We start from the raw sequence: 18,786 nt of genomic DNA on the forward strand, positions 1-18,786 counted from the left end.
AATAGATTTCTATAATACTGTTTATTTATTTAGCAGCCTTATCTATCTAGAAATAATATATTATAAATAATTATTTTTTAATATTTATTAGTAAGTATAATTATTTCTAGATTTTATTTATAAACTATATTCTATAGTCAGAGGTAATTATCTGTAGTAAGCTATATTAATATATATAATTATCTAGGATTATTTAAACTAAATCCTCAGCTATTGTTTTTTTATGGCTGTTAATATTATTTCTTTTATAAATTAATTAATAATAATTAGAATATTAGTACAGCTGTTATTCTCTAGTAGTTTAATAATAAAGTTTATACTAATATCTTATTATAAATATTCAGGAACTGGGAGAAGTTTCAGTAGTCTATATTTTATTTTATACCAGGCTTTTATCTTTCTGCAGGCATTATATTTTTGTATAAATATTTATATATCTTATATTATATTAAGCTAGAAATATTCTTAACTTATTATCAGATATATCTGTTCCTGTTCTGGATGCTTAGTTACTAGTAAATTATAAATTTTCTATATTAGTCTAGTCTACAGAAGTTTATAATCAGGGATCTATTTTTATTTCTTAAAGATTAGATTCTCTTATAAATTTATTATATATTTTAAAATAGAAACTTTCAGTCCTAGACTAGATAAAAATCTCTGGATATCTCTCTGGACTACTTATTTAATTTCTTAGTATTAATTATTTTACTTTTTAGCTTTCTTTTATAATGATATTATACCAGTAGATGTAAAGACTATTCTTAAAGATCTAGTCTAAGTAATTCCATAGTATCTCTCTGGCTGGAAGAATTAGAAGATTCATGTAATAATCTATTTATCTTAATAGTTAAATATATTTTAGTTTCTTTGAAAGAGTATATTAGCTTGATTATTCTTTATACTTTATTAATAGATAAAGAAAAAGTTAAACTTACTAAGAAAAAGATTCTATTAAATATATTTTTCTAATAGTTTTCTTAGAATATAGAAGTACTCTAGATTCTTATAATCTATAATTACTTTAAATTCAGGAATAGAGTATAGTTCAGTATTTTAAGCTTTTATATATTTAATAACAGTTAATAGTTTCTTATTATAGATTTTATAGTTGTATTCTGCTGGTACTAATTATTTTAAAAAATAAGTATATAAATATAGCTTTTCTTTTTTATTATATTAGGATAGATATTCTTCTAGATTATAATCTAAGAAGTTAGTCTTAAGAATAGTCTGTTTATCAGAATTAAAGAAAATAAATATTAGTTTTATATAAAATATCTTCTTTAATTATGGGAAATTCTTCTGGTATTCTTAAGTTTACCAGAATTATGTATTCTTCTTAGTAAGATTATAAAGAGATTTAAGTAATTCTAAGAAGTTTAATATAAATTAATAATAAAAGTTAGTAAATCTAATAAATCTATATATCTTTTTAACTATTATAGATGGTTCCTATTCTTAGATTATATAAATTTTTTCTAGATTTATACTTATTTCCTGCCCAGCTTTAATAATAAATCTAAGATACTTAATTTTCTTCTGCTTAAATTTATATTTATTAATATTTAAATATAATTTAATATTCTATAACTTAGTTAGGACTCTTTAAATATACTCCCAGTAATAATAAATAATAAAAATTAATCTTAGTTATACCTTCTATAAATTAAGTTAATTCTATATATTAGATTTTTTAAAAGAATAATATTTTGATTTAAGATAATAAGCTTATATTGAAATAAAATCTTATTCATAAAAAGAATGACTGAGAAATTAATAATAATATATATATTATAAAGTTATTTCTCTAACAAAATCTTTAATAATTTTATTAAAATAATTTTATATTAAATTTTTATTAGTACTACATTTTCCCCACCAGAAGTATATATATTGGAGGAGGTTTATAGATTTTATTAAATATTATTAATATAAAAAAGCTTTATAATTATTAGAATTATATTATTAGAAATAAAAACCATATTTTAATTTGATTTCATAGATAATCTGAGGTTATGATTATTATAATAACTGAGATATTATTTAAAAAATCTATTAAAAATAATCTTGGACTATTAAAAGTAATCTTGGACTATTAAACTCTAGATATAATAAAAAATTTAAGATAATAAAAATAGATAATAAAATAATTATAATATAAATAATATACTAGATAATAAATTAAATTATGAAGAAGATTATTATCTTTTAATAAAAATATAAAATCTTATTATATAAGATATATTTTTAACTTGATTATATATATATAAGAATATTATCTTTATATTCTTTTAAAAAACTTTATATATTTTATATATAGTAATACAGTTACACTAACTGTTCTAACTTAAGATAGAAGTATTATATATAATGATACTGATAATTAAGTATATATATTAATATAATAAAAAAGAATAATAATAAGACTAGTAATTTATTTTATAATTTATTAATTTAATATAAATATTTTAATATAATAAAATTATTCTACATGAGTAACATAGTTGCTGAATAAATAAAAAAACTAATATTTTTTAAATATATTAAATTTAGAATCTGCAATATTTCTAATCTCTTTTTTTTTAAATTAATTATCAGATACTACTATAAATTAGAAATTATTTTTTAAGATATTCTCTAGTATAGTATAAGATATTAATCTATAATAATTATTATAGTAAGAATATTATAGAGATATATAAAATATAATATTCTTATTATAATAATTATATATATATTAGAATAAGAAGTATAACTTTCCTAATTATAATAAATATAATATTAATTACTAAATTTTATATACCTCATAGCCTGGTAAAGCAGATATAATATATATACGTATATATTATATTATATATATATATATATATAATATATCTATTTTATTAGGACCCTGTTTTAACTTAAGTCAGAAGCTATATAATATATATATATTTTAAATTCTTATTTTAGAAATAATATCTTGTCTCAAGTCAATAATTATAATTTATTATATTTAAATAATTATTTTAATATAATAAATTATTTTTTTTATATTATTCCCTATTATTTTTATATTTTTTATTACTGTAAGATTTCTTCTCCTGGCCTTTAATACTAGCAGTTATATTATTTTTATTAATTTTTATATCAAAAAATATTAGAATTATTTATTAATTATAATAATCTCCTGGAGACTTTTTCAGGCCAGTAATTAAATAATCGAGAAATTTATTTAATTTATCTTAAGAATTTATATCAGATTCTTTATTATTATCTTCAGTATCTGAATCTCTAGTATTAATATATTTTTTATCTTTATTTTTTTTATTTTTAACTACTTTTCTCTTCTTATTAAATTACTTTATAAAATCTCTAATCTATTATTCTAGAATATTTTAAAGTATTTAGATTTATTTTTTTATTTATATAAAGAAAGCAGCACAGAAACCAAGCTTATATAATAAATTAAGAATTAATTATTAATATTTTATTTAATTCAATACAAAAATAAATAAATTTTTATTAAAATTATCTATATCTAGATATATTCTATACTTTTTTAAAATTGTAATATAAATAACTAGTTAATATATATTCTTATACTATTCTCTTTATTTTTTATTAAATAAAATATTTCTATTTTAAGTTAGAATGTAGACTTACTTTATTTAAAACTAAATTAATAATTTTCTTAATTTTTATTATAGTATACTTGTAAAAACCTGTTTTCAAAATATTTAATATTTTTATTTTAAGATTTCTGTAGTTTTATATTATATTAAATATATTTATTTTATTATTAAAGTCTTTCTTTACCGCGGAGCTAGTTAAGGTTTGGTAATTTATAATTAATTTATTTTTATTAAAATTTACCTTGATAGTAAGATATATGAATAATAATTAAAAAATTGATTAATAAATTTATATATATTAATAATATATTTTTAACTTAAGATAGAAAGCTTATAATTATATTTAAATTATTATATAAATATGTATTTCCATGTATGCGAGGATCCGTAAATTATATATAATATTAAATAATTAATATTTGATATCTATATTACAATATATCTGAGTAGATTTTCTAGTTATTCCTCGAAACTATTATTATATTTTCTATACGAAATAATATAAACTATTACTATTAATATATTATTTCTATCTTAAGTTAGAAAAATAATATATATATTTTTCTTTAATTCTTTATTTTATTATTATTTATTATATATAATAATCTCCTACAGATTACAGAGAAAGATTATAATAATAATATTTTTTTTACTTATATTTATATATAGATTTCCAAGGCTGTTGGAAATAATATAATCAATTAAATATTTCTATATTTTAATAAATTATTTAAAAGTCTGTAGACTTATATTCCTGTATTTTAAAAAAATTTAAATAAAAAAATATTAAATAACTATATATTTCAGGACTTTAATTATTTAATCTTAAATATTTTTTATAAAATTTATTTATAATTATTATATTAGATATACTTCTGTATTATAAATTAAAAATTTTATAAAAATAATATAATATACAGACTCAGGAATCTTTAATAAAAAATCTAATTTATAATATTAGAATATATATTTTAACTATAATTATATTATATTAAAAAACAGAAATAATATATTTTTAGAATTATATTTTTTAGAAAATTACAGGTAGTCTTTTCTCAGCTAATTTTTTTAATATTTTCTGAAATTAGAAAAAATAATTATTACAGTATATTAATTATTCTAGATATCAGGATCTGAAAAATTCTTAATTAATTATTATTAAATACCTGTCAGTATTACTTAGTAAAAATTAAAACTTTTTATTTAGAAAATTTACTAATTTTCAGATTTTAAATCTTTCAACTTAAATTAGAATTTTCTTTATCTTAGTATTATAAGACTAAGTTAAACTTGTCTTATAAAATTTTAAAATAATAATATTATTATATATTATAAAATAATAATATTATTATATATTATAAAATTAAAATATTTTATATTATAATTAATTTTATAATATTTATTAAAAAGGTCATATATCTTATTCTATTTTAAAAAAGAATTAATTCAGGTAATATAATTAATAAAAATACTAAAAAGCTAGTAAAACCAGTTCTTTATATTTTTTATTATAATAAGAAATTTATATTCTTTCTTTAATTTCAGAGTCTATAGATTAAGTATAAATAATAAAAATATATTATTCTGATCCGGCTGATAAATGAATTATTTATTTATTTTTAATATAAATAAGATTTTAAGTTCCAGGTTGTCAAGACAGTAAATATTAATAATTTAAAAATAATTTTATATATAATAATTAGTACTTTCTGATTTAAATTAAAAATAGAATATATTTTATTAATTATATTTTATAGTATACAACCAATCTTATCTTTCTAAATTTAGTTTAATATCTTATATTTACAGAAATCTATATATATTTTCTGGATAATATTAAAAAATATTTTTCTTTAATATCATTCTATGTCTAAAATAAATTTTAGAAATATTTTATAATAAACAAAATAATTAAATTTTTAATATTTATTTATCTAATCTCCTGCTGAGAAATTAATCCTTATTAAATAATATTTTATAAATTATTAATTATTTATTTATCTAGAAGCTGTATAATAATAAGTAATATAAAATTTATATTACTAGTATTATTAAATAACTTAGCTAACTATTCTAAAATATTATTTTAGTTTTTTCTTAAAATAATATATTTAAAAAATACATTAAGTTAGGTTCGTCTAATTCTAGTAATAAATAATTATTTAAGTATATAAATATAATCCAGATCTAATTTTTTATTTTTTCTTAATTAAAAAGTCCCAGTTTACTCAGGCTAGTCTGGATTTATATTCTATATATTAATTATTATCATATCTATCTATATGTTTCTAAGTTTCTTGTTAATATAAAAGTCCTTAATTTTAATAAACTAGTAAATTCTATTATTTTTTATTATTATCTTATATTTTTAATCGATTTTATTTAATATAAAATATTTTAATTTAAGTTAGAAACTTAAGAGAGCAATTATTAATATTAAAATTTTATTATAAATTTAAGTAAAGATCTGTACCTGAACAGTATACTTATATATAAATAAATATAAAAAATAATATTAAAAAATTGAATAAAAAAGGCTACATGCACTGGGATAATATAATTCTAGATTTTTATATATTTAATTATCTATAAATACTTCTATTTTTAATTTAAATTAAAAAATAAAAAAAATAATATTAAAAAATAAAAAATAATAAATTTAATCTAAGAATACAAGACAACTATAATAAAATATAAAAATTAAATAAGAAAGAAAAATATAATTATATAAATAAATATATATAGAATATTAAACCCCGGGGTCTACAAGTAAATAATTTATATAAAAAATATAATATTTTATAACAAAGTTTTAATGAATATAATTAGATTTATTCTCTGATATTTTCTGTATTGAATATATATCTGAAAAACTATATAATTAATTAGAATAGATGTTTTATTATATTCTAACTTAAGTTAATAAGAGTATATATCTTAAATCTCTTAGTAAGTCTTTATAAGCTTTTATAAGTAAGTTCTCTTATCCAGTAATAAGTATTAATACTGAGCTGAGCCTGGCTAAACAGAGCTCAAAGCTTAAACAGGCAGGTTCCTAATCTTCTAAAGCTCACCTGGCTCGCCCGTTTACCATGTCTAGTACAGACTATAATATATTAATATTTTTTATAAAAAAATATTTCTTAAAAATATATAATCTAGATAAAATAAATAATACTAAATATTAAAATAATTATTAGAATAAATATAATTATATACTAAATATTCAGGTTATTTATAAATAATCTCTTACTTTATTTTATTAAAGTATTTTGATAATTATTAATATAACTTACTCTTTTACTGCAAGTTATATTTTTATTTATTTATTTTATTATTTTACTAGTAATATTACATCTTAATATTAAATAAGAAGTATATATAATTTAAGCTTTCTAAATTATAAAATATATAAAATTCTTAGGATCTATTTTAAAAATATTAATATATTACTTTGTGTAATGCTTATTAGGACAATACTTATTATTATAATATTTATTTTATAATATTTAATACATTTAATTAGGTTTAGAGTCTGTAGAAAAAAGTACTAATCTAATTTAAATTTTTATTATATATATTAATTTAATTAAATTTCTATTACATGTATTAACTATATTTAAAAAGAAATTATTATTATTAAATACTTATAACTCCATAGAATAATTAATTAAAAAAATAAAAATTATATTGCTGTATTCCCTGTGAAGAGCTTTATTAAATAGTATTATTTATAAATTTATCAGACATCATTTGACTGTTGTTCTGTTGTGAAGATTTCCCTACTAGAATCTCTACAGAGATTATAAAATTGCTCTTCTGTATAGGTCTTATCTATATTTTCTAATATTAAATATTCCATAATTAATATCCATGTAAGAAATTCAAATTATAATTTATATATTATCAGGAGACTTGCTATAAACAGAAAGATAATATAATCAAGTTCTATAACTATATTATATATCTCCATGAAATCATCAATATATTAATAAGAAGTAAAGTAATTAAAATATATTCATTTAATTAATTTTATAATTATTAATTAGCATTCCACAATACCATGGCCTAATATAATAGAGTGAATCAGTTTGAACATATTATCAATATATCTCTTATTTTCTTTAGATTTTCTGAACTGTCTTCCCACCTTATCTCCCAGTTAACTGATAAGATAGTCAGTCAGGATCATTGAAAAGTTATGCCACGCAGTATATTTTGCGTGTGTGTCAGGGGGTCTGGGTAGATCCAGGTCAATCAGGTCCTCCAATCCGGCGTTCCTGAATGCACACTGAGTTGCTGCTGGCGTAGGGGTCATCTGGGTTAGGGACATGCCCTCGAATATGATGCTTCGTCCTACCGCGTATGCCATGGCGCCAAATTAGTGTGCTTGGCACGGGTAGATCCGACGAATGTATTAAATAGAGCGTCTTTTGACGTAGTAAAGTGTTTAAATTGAGTGTTTGAATAGGATTGAGATGATCCTCCAAGACCAGCGCGTCCTTTGCCCCTACCACCTGTAGGGGTCGTAGGCCCTCTGCTTCGTTTGGGGTCAAGATCCGTGATATAGAGGTTTGAATAGCTTCACAGGAGTATAGCCGGGCTTATAACCTGTTGAGGCACGTAATTACTAGCAAAGCAATGAAACACGAGAGCGAATTAGTGTGTTGAATTGGTGGCTATCTGGCTGCTAGCAGAACAAAACAAGGGTAGGCGCGGGCACGTGACCTCCGCCTACTCCGGCGTTGCCTCATTATTACTTCAACAGAAGATGACATAAGTCATGTCCCCTCTTAGTCTCTGTTCTTCTCCCCCTTCCTTCTTCAACAACATCACCCTTCTTTCTCCTCCCCACTTTCAAGTAGCGATCTCAATCTACATCCGGCCCATGGAGTCTTCAAATACTTGTGTAATCTGCTCTCTTGGGATCACACGAGCGGAATGGACATGGGATCTTAATACAGGTATATGCTCTCCCTTATAATTTTACTGTGTTAAAACCTAAAGGGTGAAAGCCATGGTCAGCAAAAATCGTGGAGTCGACTTTGGTTCAATTCGTTTTGAAAAGAACGCCTGGAAGCAAGTTTGCAGAAGTCTGATATGGCCTGGGCAGCAGACACTGATTGGACTAACTCCTTCATCGGACTACACACCTGTAGACGCCTTTATCATGCATGCGTCTTGCTACCGTCTATTATGCCACTTCGCAAAGTCTAACGTCCTACCTATGCAGTTGTATAGACTATGCCAGGCAATTCAACCTGACCAGGCTAGGCAATTCCTGAGTGATATGGAAATAGCACCTAATAGTAAGCATCTCTTGGGCCTTCTTCTGACTATTACTAAATCCGCAAGCAGCATGTCCAGATCCTTTCACACCCCTGAGGCCTCAAAAATCCATCCCTTCATCCAGGGAGACGTGCTTATTTCTGCAGGCCAATCTTAATAACGACAGCTCCATACCCTTGTTCAAACTACCTTCTGAGGTGTTGCTGCTTGTACTCGGCTATTTGTCCCCTTCAGATTTAGTCCGTTTCTTTCGAACCAGCAAACAAGCTTTATCCTATGCTAATGTGTTTTGTTGTTCACATCCGTTGCATTTCTTCAGGTGCGATGCTCACACAGGCAAAGACTCAGATGATAAACGCCCTCTGATGATTGCTTTTTCCATCTGGCCTCGGTATCATGAGCTTGATTTGAGATGGCAGATTGTGATAAAAATCGCTGAACTGGCCAGGCTGCTACCATTATTAGATGTGAAAGCATCTGCTGCCCGAGACCTTGATCACGAGGGTCCTTCCCTTATTGGCTTTCAATATGGGCTATCTGAGGAATTCATGGACATTCCCGTCACAGTCAAAAGACTTATAGGGTACGCCATACTGCTGAATGATGTGTATTATGTCTGCGGCGTTGGTTTCATAGCCTGCGGTTCAGAATCATTCATCGGTAGCAAGACTGGCAGCCTCCGCATAATCGATATCTGTCATTACCCAACTGATGAAATATGGCTTGCTGAGGACGCGCTTGGAGTCAGAAGTTTGAAATATGGAAACTCGCCATGGTTGTTTGGTGATCCCGAGTACCTCGGTTGTTGGGAGGGGATAAGTCTGAGACACGGTCCTAGGAGGCTGAGGATCAGTCGCGATGTAAGTAAGCTAGTAATTCTTCCTGGGATATTAGTTCATGGGACATACAGGCTCTAAAGTTCCGACACCTAAGCTGGCTGCATCAAAGTGACCTCTTTTTTGAAGAAACCCTCCTTGTTCGAAATGAGCATCCGTCTAGGTCAAGCCAAAATGTTTTAGAAAGAGAGCTTTACGTTCAGCAGAATCCAACATGGGAGAGTGAATTAGTGAACAAATTCGGTAAAGTTCCCACAGAGGCTATGTGGTTCAGTAAGGATCTAAAGATCATCAAGATATATGCTGAAGGGAGGCTCGGTGGCATAACTGGCATATCAATGTGTACGGGGTCAGATGACCATAGTGTTGGTCTTTGCAAGGGCCGTTTTTCGTTCTTGGAACTGCGCACACCTCACGAGATTGTGACGGAAATTGACGTGTGGAAATGTGAAATCTCCCCATTAGCTCTCACAGTGAGTGATATACTTCTTCTTGCTAGCTTGATAATAACCTCTTACTCCCAAAGTTCAGAACTAATCATAACCGCCAATTGTCGACCGAGCCTTGCCAACATGGAATAGAAGTTTCATTCAGCATCAAGACTCTTCGCGCACCACCAAATTACCATATAAGGGGACTTCTTCTCAGATTTGAAAATTCAATTCTGGCTTGTATAGGCTTGATTTTGGGCCAGGTTTAACACATTGGTTAAAGTCAAAGATGAAGAACTCATTATCAGACGATGCTCTATATTTGGAATATGCCGTCCATTACATTGTTAGCCGTAATGGCAGTCGATCACATAGTAATACAAAGGTTGTGATATGTTTTCAGTTGCACCAGGAATATTTCAGGAGATGACCAGGATATCTCAGATGCGAGACAGCGTGGACGCCCACGCTCAATGGGACGGGCATTTACACTCCTAAAAATGTTCCAGGTTGTCGATATGGCTAGCCACCTCGTCACCTTCTTACAGAGTTAGTTAGCTAGCCTACACACACACACACAATATCATCATATTGCTGTCACATGACGGTTAGGTTAAGATATAAGAATCCTTTTAACTGTACAGTTAAGGGTAGGTTACGGTTAAGTGATTTCCTAAACTAATTTTAGTCATAGATTAGGAAGATCAGATATAGTCAGAAGATTAATAACTGCAGATTGATTAGTTACATGCAAACAGTGCAAAATAGTGTTTGTCTAATGTGTTATTTCCCCGTGCTGGACAGGCAGAACATTTCTATCTAGTATTTAAAACTCTATTTTACTGCACATAACAGTGTATTCTTTACCTGGAGTAATGAACAAGATATATATTTTATAATAAGATTAGTTATCCATCCAGCAGTATATAATTATAAGTATATTACACTACTATTTAGAGTGGTTAACGGCCAGGGTAGGGTAGGTTAATGGGAAAATCTATACCTTCCGTCAGGTTAACGGTTAGGTATAAAATATATATATACCTAACCTAGGTTAACCGCGGTTAACCTGATTTGCTGATCTTTTCTTATCTAAGAAAGTAGTAAAGTCTAGTAATAAATTTCTGCCTAATTTCTGCCTGATTTATATCTCAGCTAGCCTAATGTAGTTAGACTGATGCTTGAATATGCCTGATTTCTGCCTGATCAGGTATAACAGTTAACCGCGGTTAACTATTATACCTGACGGTTAATAGATTTTTATACCTTAATCTAACTGTCAGGTTACGGTTAAGGTTAGGTTAAGGTATAACGGTTAGGTATAACCACTCTACTACTATTATTATTTCCCTTGGTAATAGAAGGCCGAGTATAACTAATATTTTATAATAAAGAAATACTGGAATCACTTATTACCTGAGCGGCTGAGCCTACTGGAGACCAGCACATCCGACTAATCTACTAACTTTTAAATCTACATAAGATTCCGGGGGAACTGAACTCTAGTTATTATATCTCAGAGGCTTATAAAATACTATTACATTTTTCTGTAGTCTATAAAATTAATACTATCCTCTGTTTCTGTAATAATCTGCAGAAAATAACATAGAGAACTTAGAGAAATAATAATCATCAGCGAATTTTATTAGATAATTATCATAATACTAATAACAATAACAAGATCACAGAATTAGTAAAATCTAATAAATTCAATAAAAAATTATAGTCTGATAAGTTCTTCTTAATAATGCCGAACTCTTTAATTTCAGCTGGGTAGCTACTGTCGCTGCTGCTCCTATGCTATATTCTCGACTGGATAAGCAAGTGATCACTATATTATGACTGCCAGTTTGTCCAAGGATATATGTATTATGGCCATATTATTCACAGGCATTTCTTCGTGCTGTAAATCCAGCTTTGCTGCGGCTGTGACCACCTCTAATAGCAGAGCTCATAATAATGAAATTGTATAATTATCAGATGATACAGGTACTCTCTTGGCTATTATGTTTTTATTTTTTTTAAGGTTTATAAAGTGGTAGCAGCGGCACGTAGCCTTTGGCAAAGAGAGAGAGGAGTCATGGGAATCAGCTTCTTAGTAGGATAATGTTCTTATGGTAAAGGTCCAGATATGGAGATTCACCACGTGATTAAGTATTGTGTATATAGTATTTAGTAAGGGTATACTTGACAAGGTGATCTGGTATATAATATAGGAAGATATCAACTTCCAGGGAGATTTATTGATTGTATCTTTGAAATATAGCTGTGATAGGGCTTACTTAATAGACTTATTATTTTCTATGAATGAAATCATTGAAATATGGATAGAAGAGGATGTTTTTTGTCTTATAATGGGTATATACCGCCACAGGTATATTATATATCTAGCAGATTATCCTTGTTAATTATCAATGATAGTCTAAATGTAATGGAGCTTCTGTCTAACTATTATAAAGTATAGAGTGGTTATACCTAACCGTTATACCTTAACCTAACCTTAACCGTAACCTGACGGTTAGGTTAAGGTATAAAAATCTATTAACCGTCAGGTATAACAGTTAACCGCAGTTAACCGTTATATCTGATCAGGCAGAAATCAGGCATATTCAGGCATCAGTCTAACTATATTAGGCTAGCTAAGGTGTAAATCAGGCAGAAATTAGACAGAAATTTATTACTAGACTTTACTGCTTTCCTAGATAAGAAAAGATCAGTAAATCAGGTTAACCGCGGTTAACCTAGGTTAGGTATATATATATTTTATACCTAACCGTTAACCTGACGGAAGGTATAGATTTTCCCATTAACCTACCCTACCCTGGCCGTTAACCACTCTAATAAAGTATTAAGTGATAATGATTGTAGAATAAGATTAAGTGATATACTGTACTTATTTTTAGATAGTCCATTGCAAATTAAAACCTGATTTTGATTTGTGGTGCTTTTCTTTGTTTTCTACTTGATACTGGTACTCACTCCTGGAGCCCTTTGAGCATAATATGATTATAAGTATTTGTTTTATGAAGAGTGAGAATTTAGAGATTAATTTAGACTTTTGTAGATTGGTACAGAACATGACTAAAATATATAGTATCCATGATGAGAATATCTGTTTATTAATCAGGATAGTATACTATATAAGCCAGTAATGCAGTAATTATTAAAACAAATATATCATGATCTATAATTTCAAGTATATAAGTCTATAAATCTGGTTAATTCTGAATATATAACCAAACTTCTAAATTAGTACTCTTTTATAGAGCTGAAACATGACTATCAGGAGCAATAGCTTAATAATACAGAAAATTTAAATCTCCAATATAGTAATCATATTGGTTGACAGATCAGATATCCACACAAGTACTGAGCAAGAAATCTAAGATAAGAATTACTTTTAAAAAAAGAAAATATAATGACTTCATCATCCTTACTAGTATAGTGCCATATAGTCGGCAGGCCAGCTAGAAAATACTATTCTTTTTTATTATACCAGGAAAGTTATTTTATATAATTTTCTAGAAGGGCTTACTATTTATTTACAGATTCTTAAATACTAGACAAGTAACAATTAGTAAAGACACAGAGAGTATATTTATAATAAATTCTAGCAGCTCTGCGACGCTCTTGAAAAGTCTAGATAATATATTAAGATTAGTAAATTTCAGCACCTCAAATACTAAGTATAATAGATTGTTTTTCTCAAGAAGACTATTTAAATTAAAGACATTATTTATTAAATTTCTGAGATTAATACCAGTAAAACTATTTATAGTTCCTGTGTTGCCTTTAATACTGTAATTATATTAATATCAGAAATTTGATCAGAAAAGATAAAAATTAATAAAGATTTCTTATCTTTTAAGCTCAGGATACTTTAACAGCTAGTTAATTATATCCAGGTTTAATTAAATAAGACTAAAGTTAACTGGAGTCTTATACCAGTTATCTAGGATTTATTCTTATTTTTTTTTGTAGATGAAGTTACCTTCCTCTCTATAGATTTTATCGAAGATCTGAATATACTTCTTGGCTATAAATAATTAGTATATTTATATATTAAACAATCCTTTTATCTACTTATTTAGAATACCGTTCAGCTTATCTTAAGAATAATTCCGGAATAGCCGCGCGGGGAAGATATATTCTGTATTATATATAATTAGACTGGTTATAAAACTATAGTAGAAGTTCAGATTGCTTTAGATAGTCTTATTAAAATATAATTTTGTGTGCTTTATTATAAGATTTATATTAAATATTTTATCAGTGGACATGTTGTACTATGATATAAAATTATCTATATTTAATTTATAATTATTATCTGTAATATAAATATCATTACAAGTATTAAAAAAGTTTAACTTAATAAAGTTATAAGAATTAATAAGACCCTGGAGATCACCTGTAGTTATCTAAATAAAAGAGATATTATAGAAGATTAAGATACTTTAAAAAATTTATATATCTAGTAGTTCTTTTAAATTTCCTAGCAAGTTGTTGACACCAATGTTACAGCCTCTGATAAAAAAGCTTGGATCTAGAGATAACAGATTTCTAATTCTAATTATATTTATAAGAGAAAGAACAGTAGTAAGATTAATATTTATATTATATACTAAAATTATTAGCAGCTGATCTCATCCTAGAATATATAATCTATATTATATCTTTATTAATGGCTATGATTGCAGCCCCAAACTATCTCTTATTAATATAATAACTGGCGTGACTGGGCTATAATCTTCTTACTGAAATCATACTGTTACATAAGATATAACCATAATTTACCAGTATATTCAAGCCCGGGCAAGGATCTCTTTGATTACTATTTTCAAAATCCAGAGATTAAAATACATGCTTTCCAGTAATTAAGTAATCCAATATTAGTGAACCAGTTGTAAAATAAGATTTCAAGATCTACTATTAATAAAAAACTTCAATAATTCTGTAAGAAGGTCTTTATTGTATCCTAACATATCTTATTAATAATTATTAATATATGAATATCTCTTATACATAGCCGCATACTTTAAATAACTATATTTTATAAATTCTACAACAAGAGGAACAGCAGCCAGGGGCCAGATCTATAATAGTATAATAGAAATATACATAATAAATAAGTAACTTTGGTCAAGTAAATAAAAAAAAGAGAAAGAGAGAGAAAGCTTTATATATAAATTATAATAAGAAAAATAAAAATAGTATTAACCTCTATAAGCACCAAGGTGAATATGACTTGGAATTAAAACCAAGATTCTGGAACTATATTTAGAATCATACTTTTTATATTTTATAAAATCTCCCGTTGCCTGCCGGAAATAGCTAATTAATATAATTAATAATCAAGCAGGCTATATACTCAGGCAGGCCAACCTGCTATTCTATATAAAAGATATCTTTTAAATTCTATTATATCTCAGCTAATACCATCCTTAAGCACTAACTATATATTTATATATATATATATAGAAAGAGAGAGAGAGAGAGAAAGAAAGATAAGATATATAAAAATATTTTATTAATTTTCCAGATTTCTGCAAATATTATTTTTATATTTATGTAATAAATAATTTCCTATTTAATATATATAAGATACAGGTATTTCATATTATTAACTATTTATGTAACTATGTGAATTTTATAGAGAATATTAATATTATTTATATTATCCTAAATTCATATACTAAAATCAAGTCTTCTGGAGTTTTTATAGAGGAGATATCTTAAATTTGATAAGGTATTTTTAATATAGAATAGCAGGATGGTTTAGCTCACTGTGTAGCCTGCAGCATCTTTGACTATTGATTATATTATGATTCAGAAGTGCTGATTAATTGCTTCACGGTGAGAGGATCATCGGTTGATGGGCATCAGGGGCATAAACGATTTGGGAATCTCTTGGCTATAATTCCAGTGAGCTGGGAATTCTTTGCGAGCGAAAAGGCCTTGCACACAGGCATTAAGCCTGGGTGTATCTTCAAGCAGGGCTAATATCAAGCTTATTCCCGTTTGTTGTGTGGGAACATGATGACCCCAGTTCCTCGCTGCATAGGAGAAAAGGGGGTATGTGTCTAATCGCGCTTCAAAATCCATGTCTGTGGAACAGGGGCCTGCTTTGAAGGGGTCGAAAGAGAGGTATGTGACACAAGCTGTCGCAATGCCATGATGTGCGTCTGAGAACCACCTGGTCCACGTTCGTTGGAAGAATTCTTGTGCTGTATAATGTACCAATCGAATGACATCACTTTCTTCGTCAACTGTGACCAAGCCTGCACAGACAGAGATGATGTCATCCAGAAACGGAATGTTGTCTCTGTCGAATTCTGACTCCGCTTCTACAGCAAGTGCATGTTGAAGCTCTAATGTATTGAGCGGCCTCGTTGCACTGTTGATCCACGATAGAGCATCGTGTGCAAGCTTCCGGGAATCCCTGTCCTGCCCTTCAATTCGCTGCATCAGATCTTCGTATGCATCATTGTATGCTTCAGACCCCTTCGCAAGGCCCTTTAGAGCCTCCTTTACTCTTTTCGTGGTTTTTTTCGATTTCACCGCGTCGAAATGAAGCTGTGCGAGCAGAAACCTAGATAAATGTTAGGTTGTTCAGTGCTACTCAAACAGGGGAAGTTACTGACATTCCATCGACAGCTTTCGTGATTTCAGTTTGAATCTCTTCACTGTGGGAGGCCAACAGCCTCGATTCACATTGCAATATCCTACTTCTTAAATATTCCCGAACATCTTGATCATGTGCACGGACTTCCAGTGTCATGCAGTCTTTGAATCTCTCAGTGATTTGTGGAATGAATCGTGAAGTGGCAAAGGTATTTCCACCGCAAGTTGCCTGGAAGTTCAGAATTTCCTTGATAAACCTCGTTCGACAGTTATTAGATGTCTGACATTCATCGAGCGCATCTATTATAATAAAGACTCTCGAGTACATAGCACCCACAGATCGGAGTGTCGTTGAAATTTCGTCGAATTCTCGTCGGGTCCGTCTATGTCTATGCCGGTCATAGAGGCTGCGCACAATGCCTGGGAGGGAAGGCCGGCATTGACTTAATTGCTTTAGGAGACTTGTTATTAAGGCTTCCGCACTTTGCTCGTTTTGCCGGCGGAAGTCACAGTAAACATACGCAATTCCAACGGATTTGTCATGTAGGAATCGGGCAGTAATGTCATCTGACTGCTGCCGTCCATATTGTTTTTCCTGCGCCGGGAATACCGGGACAGAATAATCTCTGCTTGTTTGAGCTCATCCATGCCTGGTATATTGCAGAGTCTAAGAACCACTGCGCAGTCCCTGACTGTCGTCTCTTGAGATTGTCACTGTGTTGAGGACCGTAGTCGATCGGTGTAAGCCATTCAAGGATATCAAGTTCTCCTTTTCTGTCGAAGTTCGACTTCATTGTTTCAACGTTAGTCTCGGTTCTCGATACACACTCCAATACTATGGGGCTCATTAGAAAACAGCTTTGAACGTGACATGTGGTCTTGGGATAACTAACCGTCGCCAAGCATGTCTTTCACTGGGCGCTCCCCATCAACATCGCTTGGCTGGACATACTCCAGAAGCTCCTTTGAATACGCCACTGCAACAGCTGCAGCATACTCTTGCCAAGATTTGGTCTTTTTTGAGTCCGCATAATCGCAAATGCCCCGGATCACAACATAAGGAAAGTTGTTCATCAACCCAGCTGCTTCCATTTCAATACACAAGATATTCCCGCCGAGGCTCTTGTTTAGATTATCGCGGAAATGAGCGTCCTTGATAACCTGGTTACCGGACGCTATTAAACCGTAGTGCACATGTCCTTCTCCGTGTTGGCTTTCTCTAGCGCAATTGTCGGAACCGGACAAAGGATCCACAAGAGAATCACATCTGGTATACTTTGGCATCAGCCTAGGCCATTTCTGCCCCATGTCATCCAAATACTGATATATCTTGGGTCCGCTCATCTCATGCATTGTTTCCAGCTTCGTCAATGCCGTCAGCAGTGCCGTCGGGGGGTTATTCAGTACGCCGGTTCTTTTGAAGCCACCCTCTGCTTCTGCCTTGCCCAGATCCCACTGGACCACCCCTGAACACTGATTAACGGGCGTACCGACCACGACGTCCCCGAGTCTGACCTTTGGTGGAATGCCGCCGCCAATACCAACCAGGAGGCCAACCTTAATGGATGGGAAAGTGCCTACCATCCGAGTTGCAACCGCCGATGCTGAATTCGTGCCGTACTGGCCTTTCGGTAAGCAGGCTATAACGATGTTGTGCCTCCCGATGCACCCCAAGGTGTAAGTATTAGGGTCGCTTGGTGGTTTTGGTAGATGTGGATGGATTTCATCTAGCATTGCTGTCGCAGCCGTCTGCTCCTTTGGCAGCGCACATACCCACCCGACTGTGTAACTTTGTGTTCTAGTTTTGTTGCACGAGGATTGTCGTCGACACTGGAGGTCAGTGCCTTGTTGATAGCAAGTTTGTTGTCACCGCTAAAGCCATCCTGCCTCGACGACATATTGGGGTCGGTCTGTGGGTTTTCCATAACAGAGGACCATTCGTGCCTTCCAGCGTATTCTGAACCTGGAACCAAGAGCTGATGTGGTATTCAG

The 18,786-nt window shown here is 29.1% G+C and overlaps 2 protein-coding genes across 2 annotated transcripts; one reads left to right on the top strand and one right to left on the bottom strand.

Moving 5' to 3' along the window:
- Positions 1-8,444: 8,444 nt before the first annotated feature.
- Positions 8,445-10,655, top strand: BO87DRAFT_381261 (uncharacterized protein). The gene is made up of 5 exons (XM_025624491.1): positions 8,445-8,581; positions 8,633-8,926; positions 8,976-9,766; positions 9,817-10,215; positions 10,269-10,655. Exons 2-5 carry the CDS (start codon positions 8,635-8,637, stop codon positions 10,440-10,442), a joined length of 1,656 nt encoding a protein of 551 aa, XP_025473996.1. The 5' UTR covers positions 8,445-8,581; positions 8,633-8,634; the 3' UTR covers positions 10,443-10,655.
- A 4,943-nt stretch (positions 10,656-15,598) lies between these two features.
- BO87DRAFT_411192 (purine and uridine phosphorylase) lies at positions 15,599-18,692 on the bottom strand (the record flags this gene model as incomplete). Its single annotated transcript, XM_025626415.1, has 6 exons — positions 15,599-15,625; positions 16,207-16,762; positions 16,815-17,361; positions 17,405-17,629; positions 17,688-18,575; positions 18,608-18,692. 6 exons carry the CDS (start codon positions 18,690-18,692, stop codon positions 15,599-15,601), a joined length of 2,328 nt encoding a protein of 775 aa, XP_025473997.1.
- Between the last annotated feature and the right edge of the window lie 94 nt (positions 18,693-18,786).

Source organism: Aspergillus neoniger (assembly GCF_003184625.1).
Source record: "Aspergillus neoniger CBS 115656 unplaced genomic scaffold BO87scaffold_65, whole genome shotgun sequence".
NCBI lineage: Eukaryota > Fungi > Ascomycota > Eurotiomycetes > Eurotiales > Aspergillaceae > Aspergillus > Aspergillus neoniger.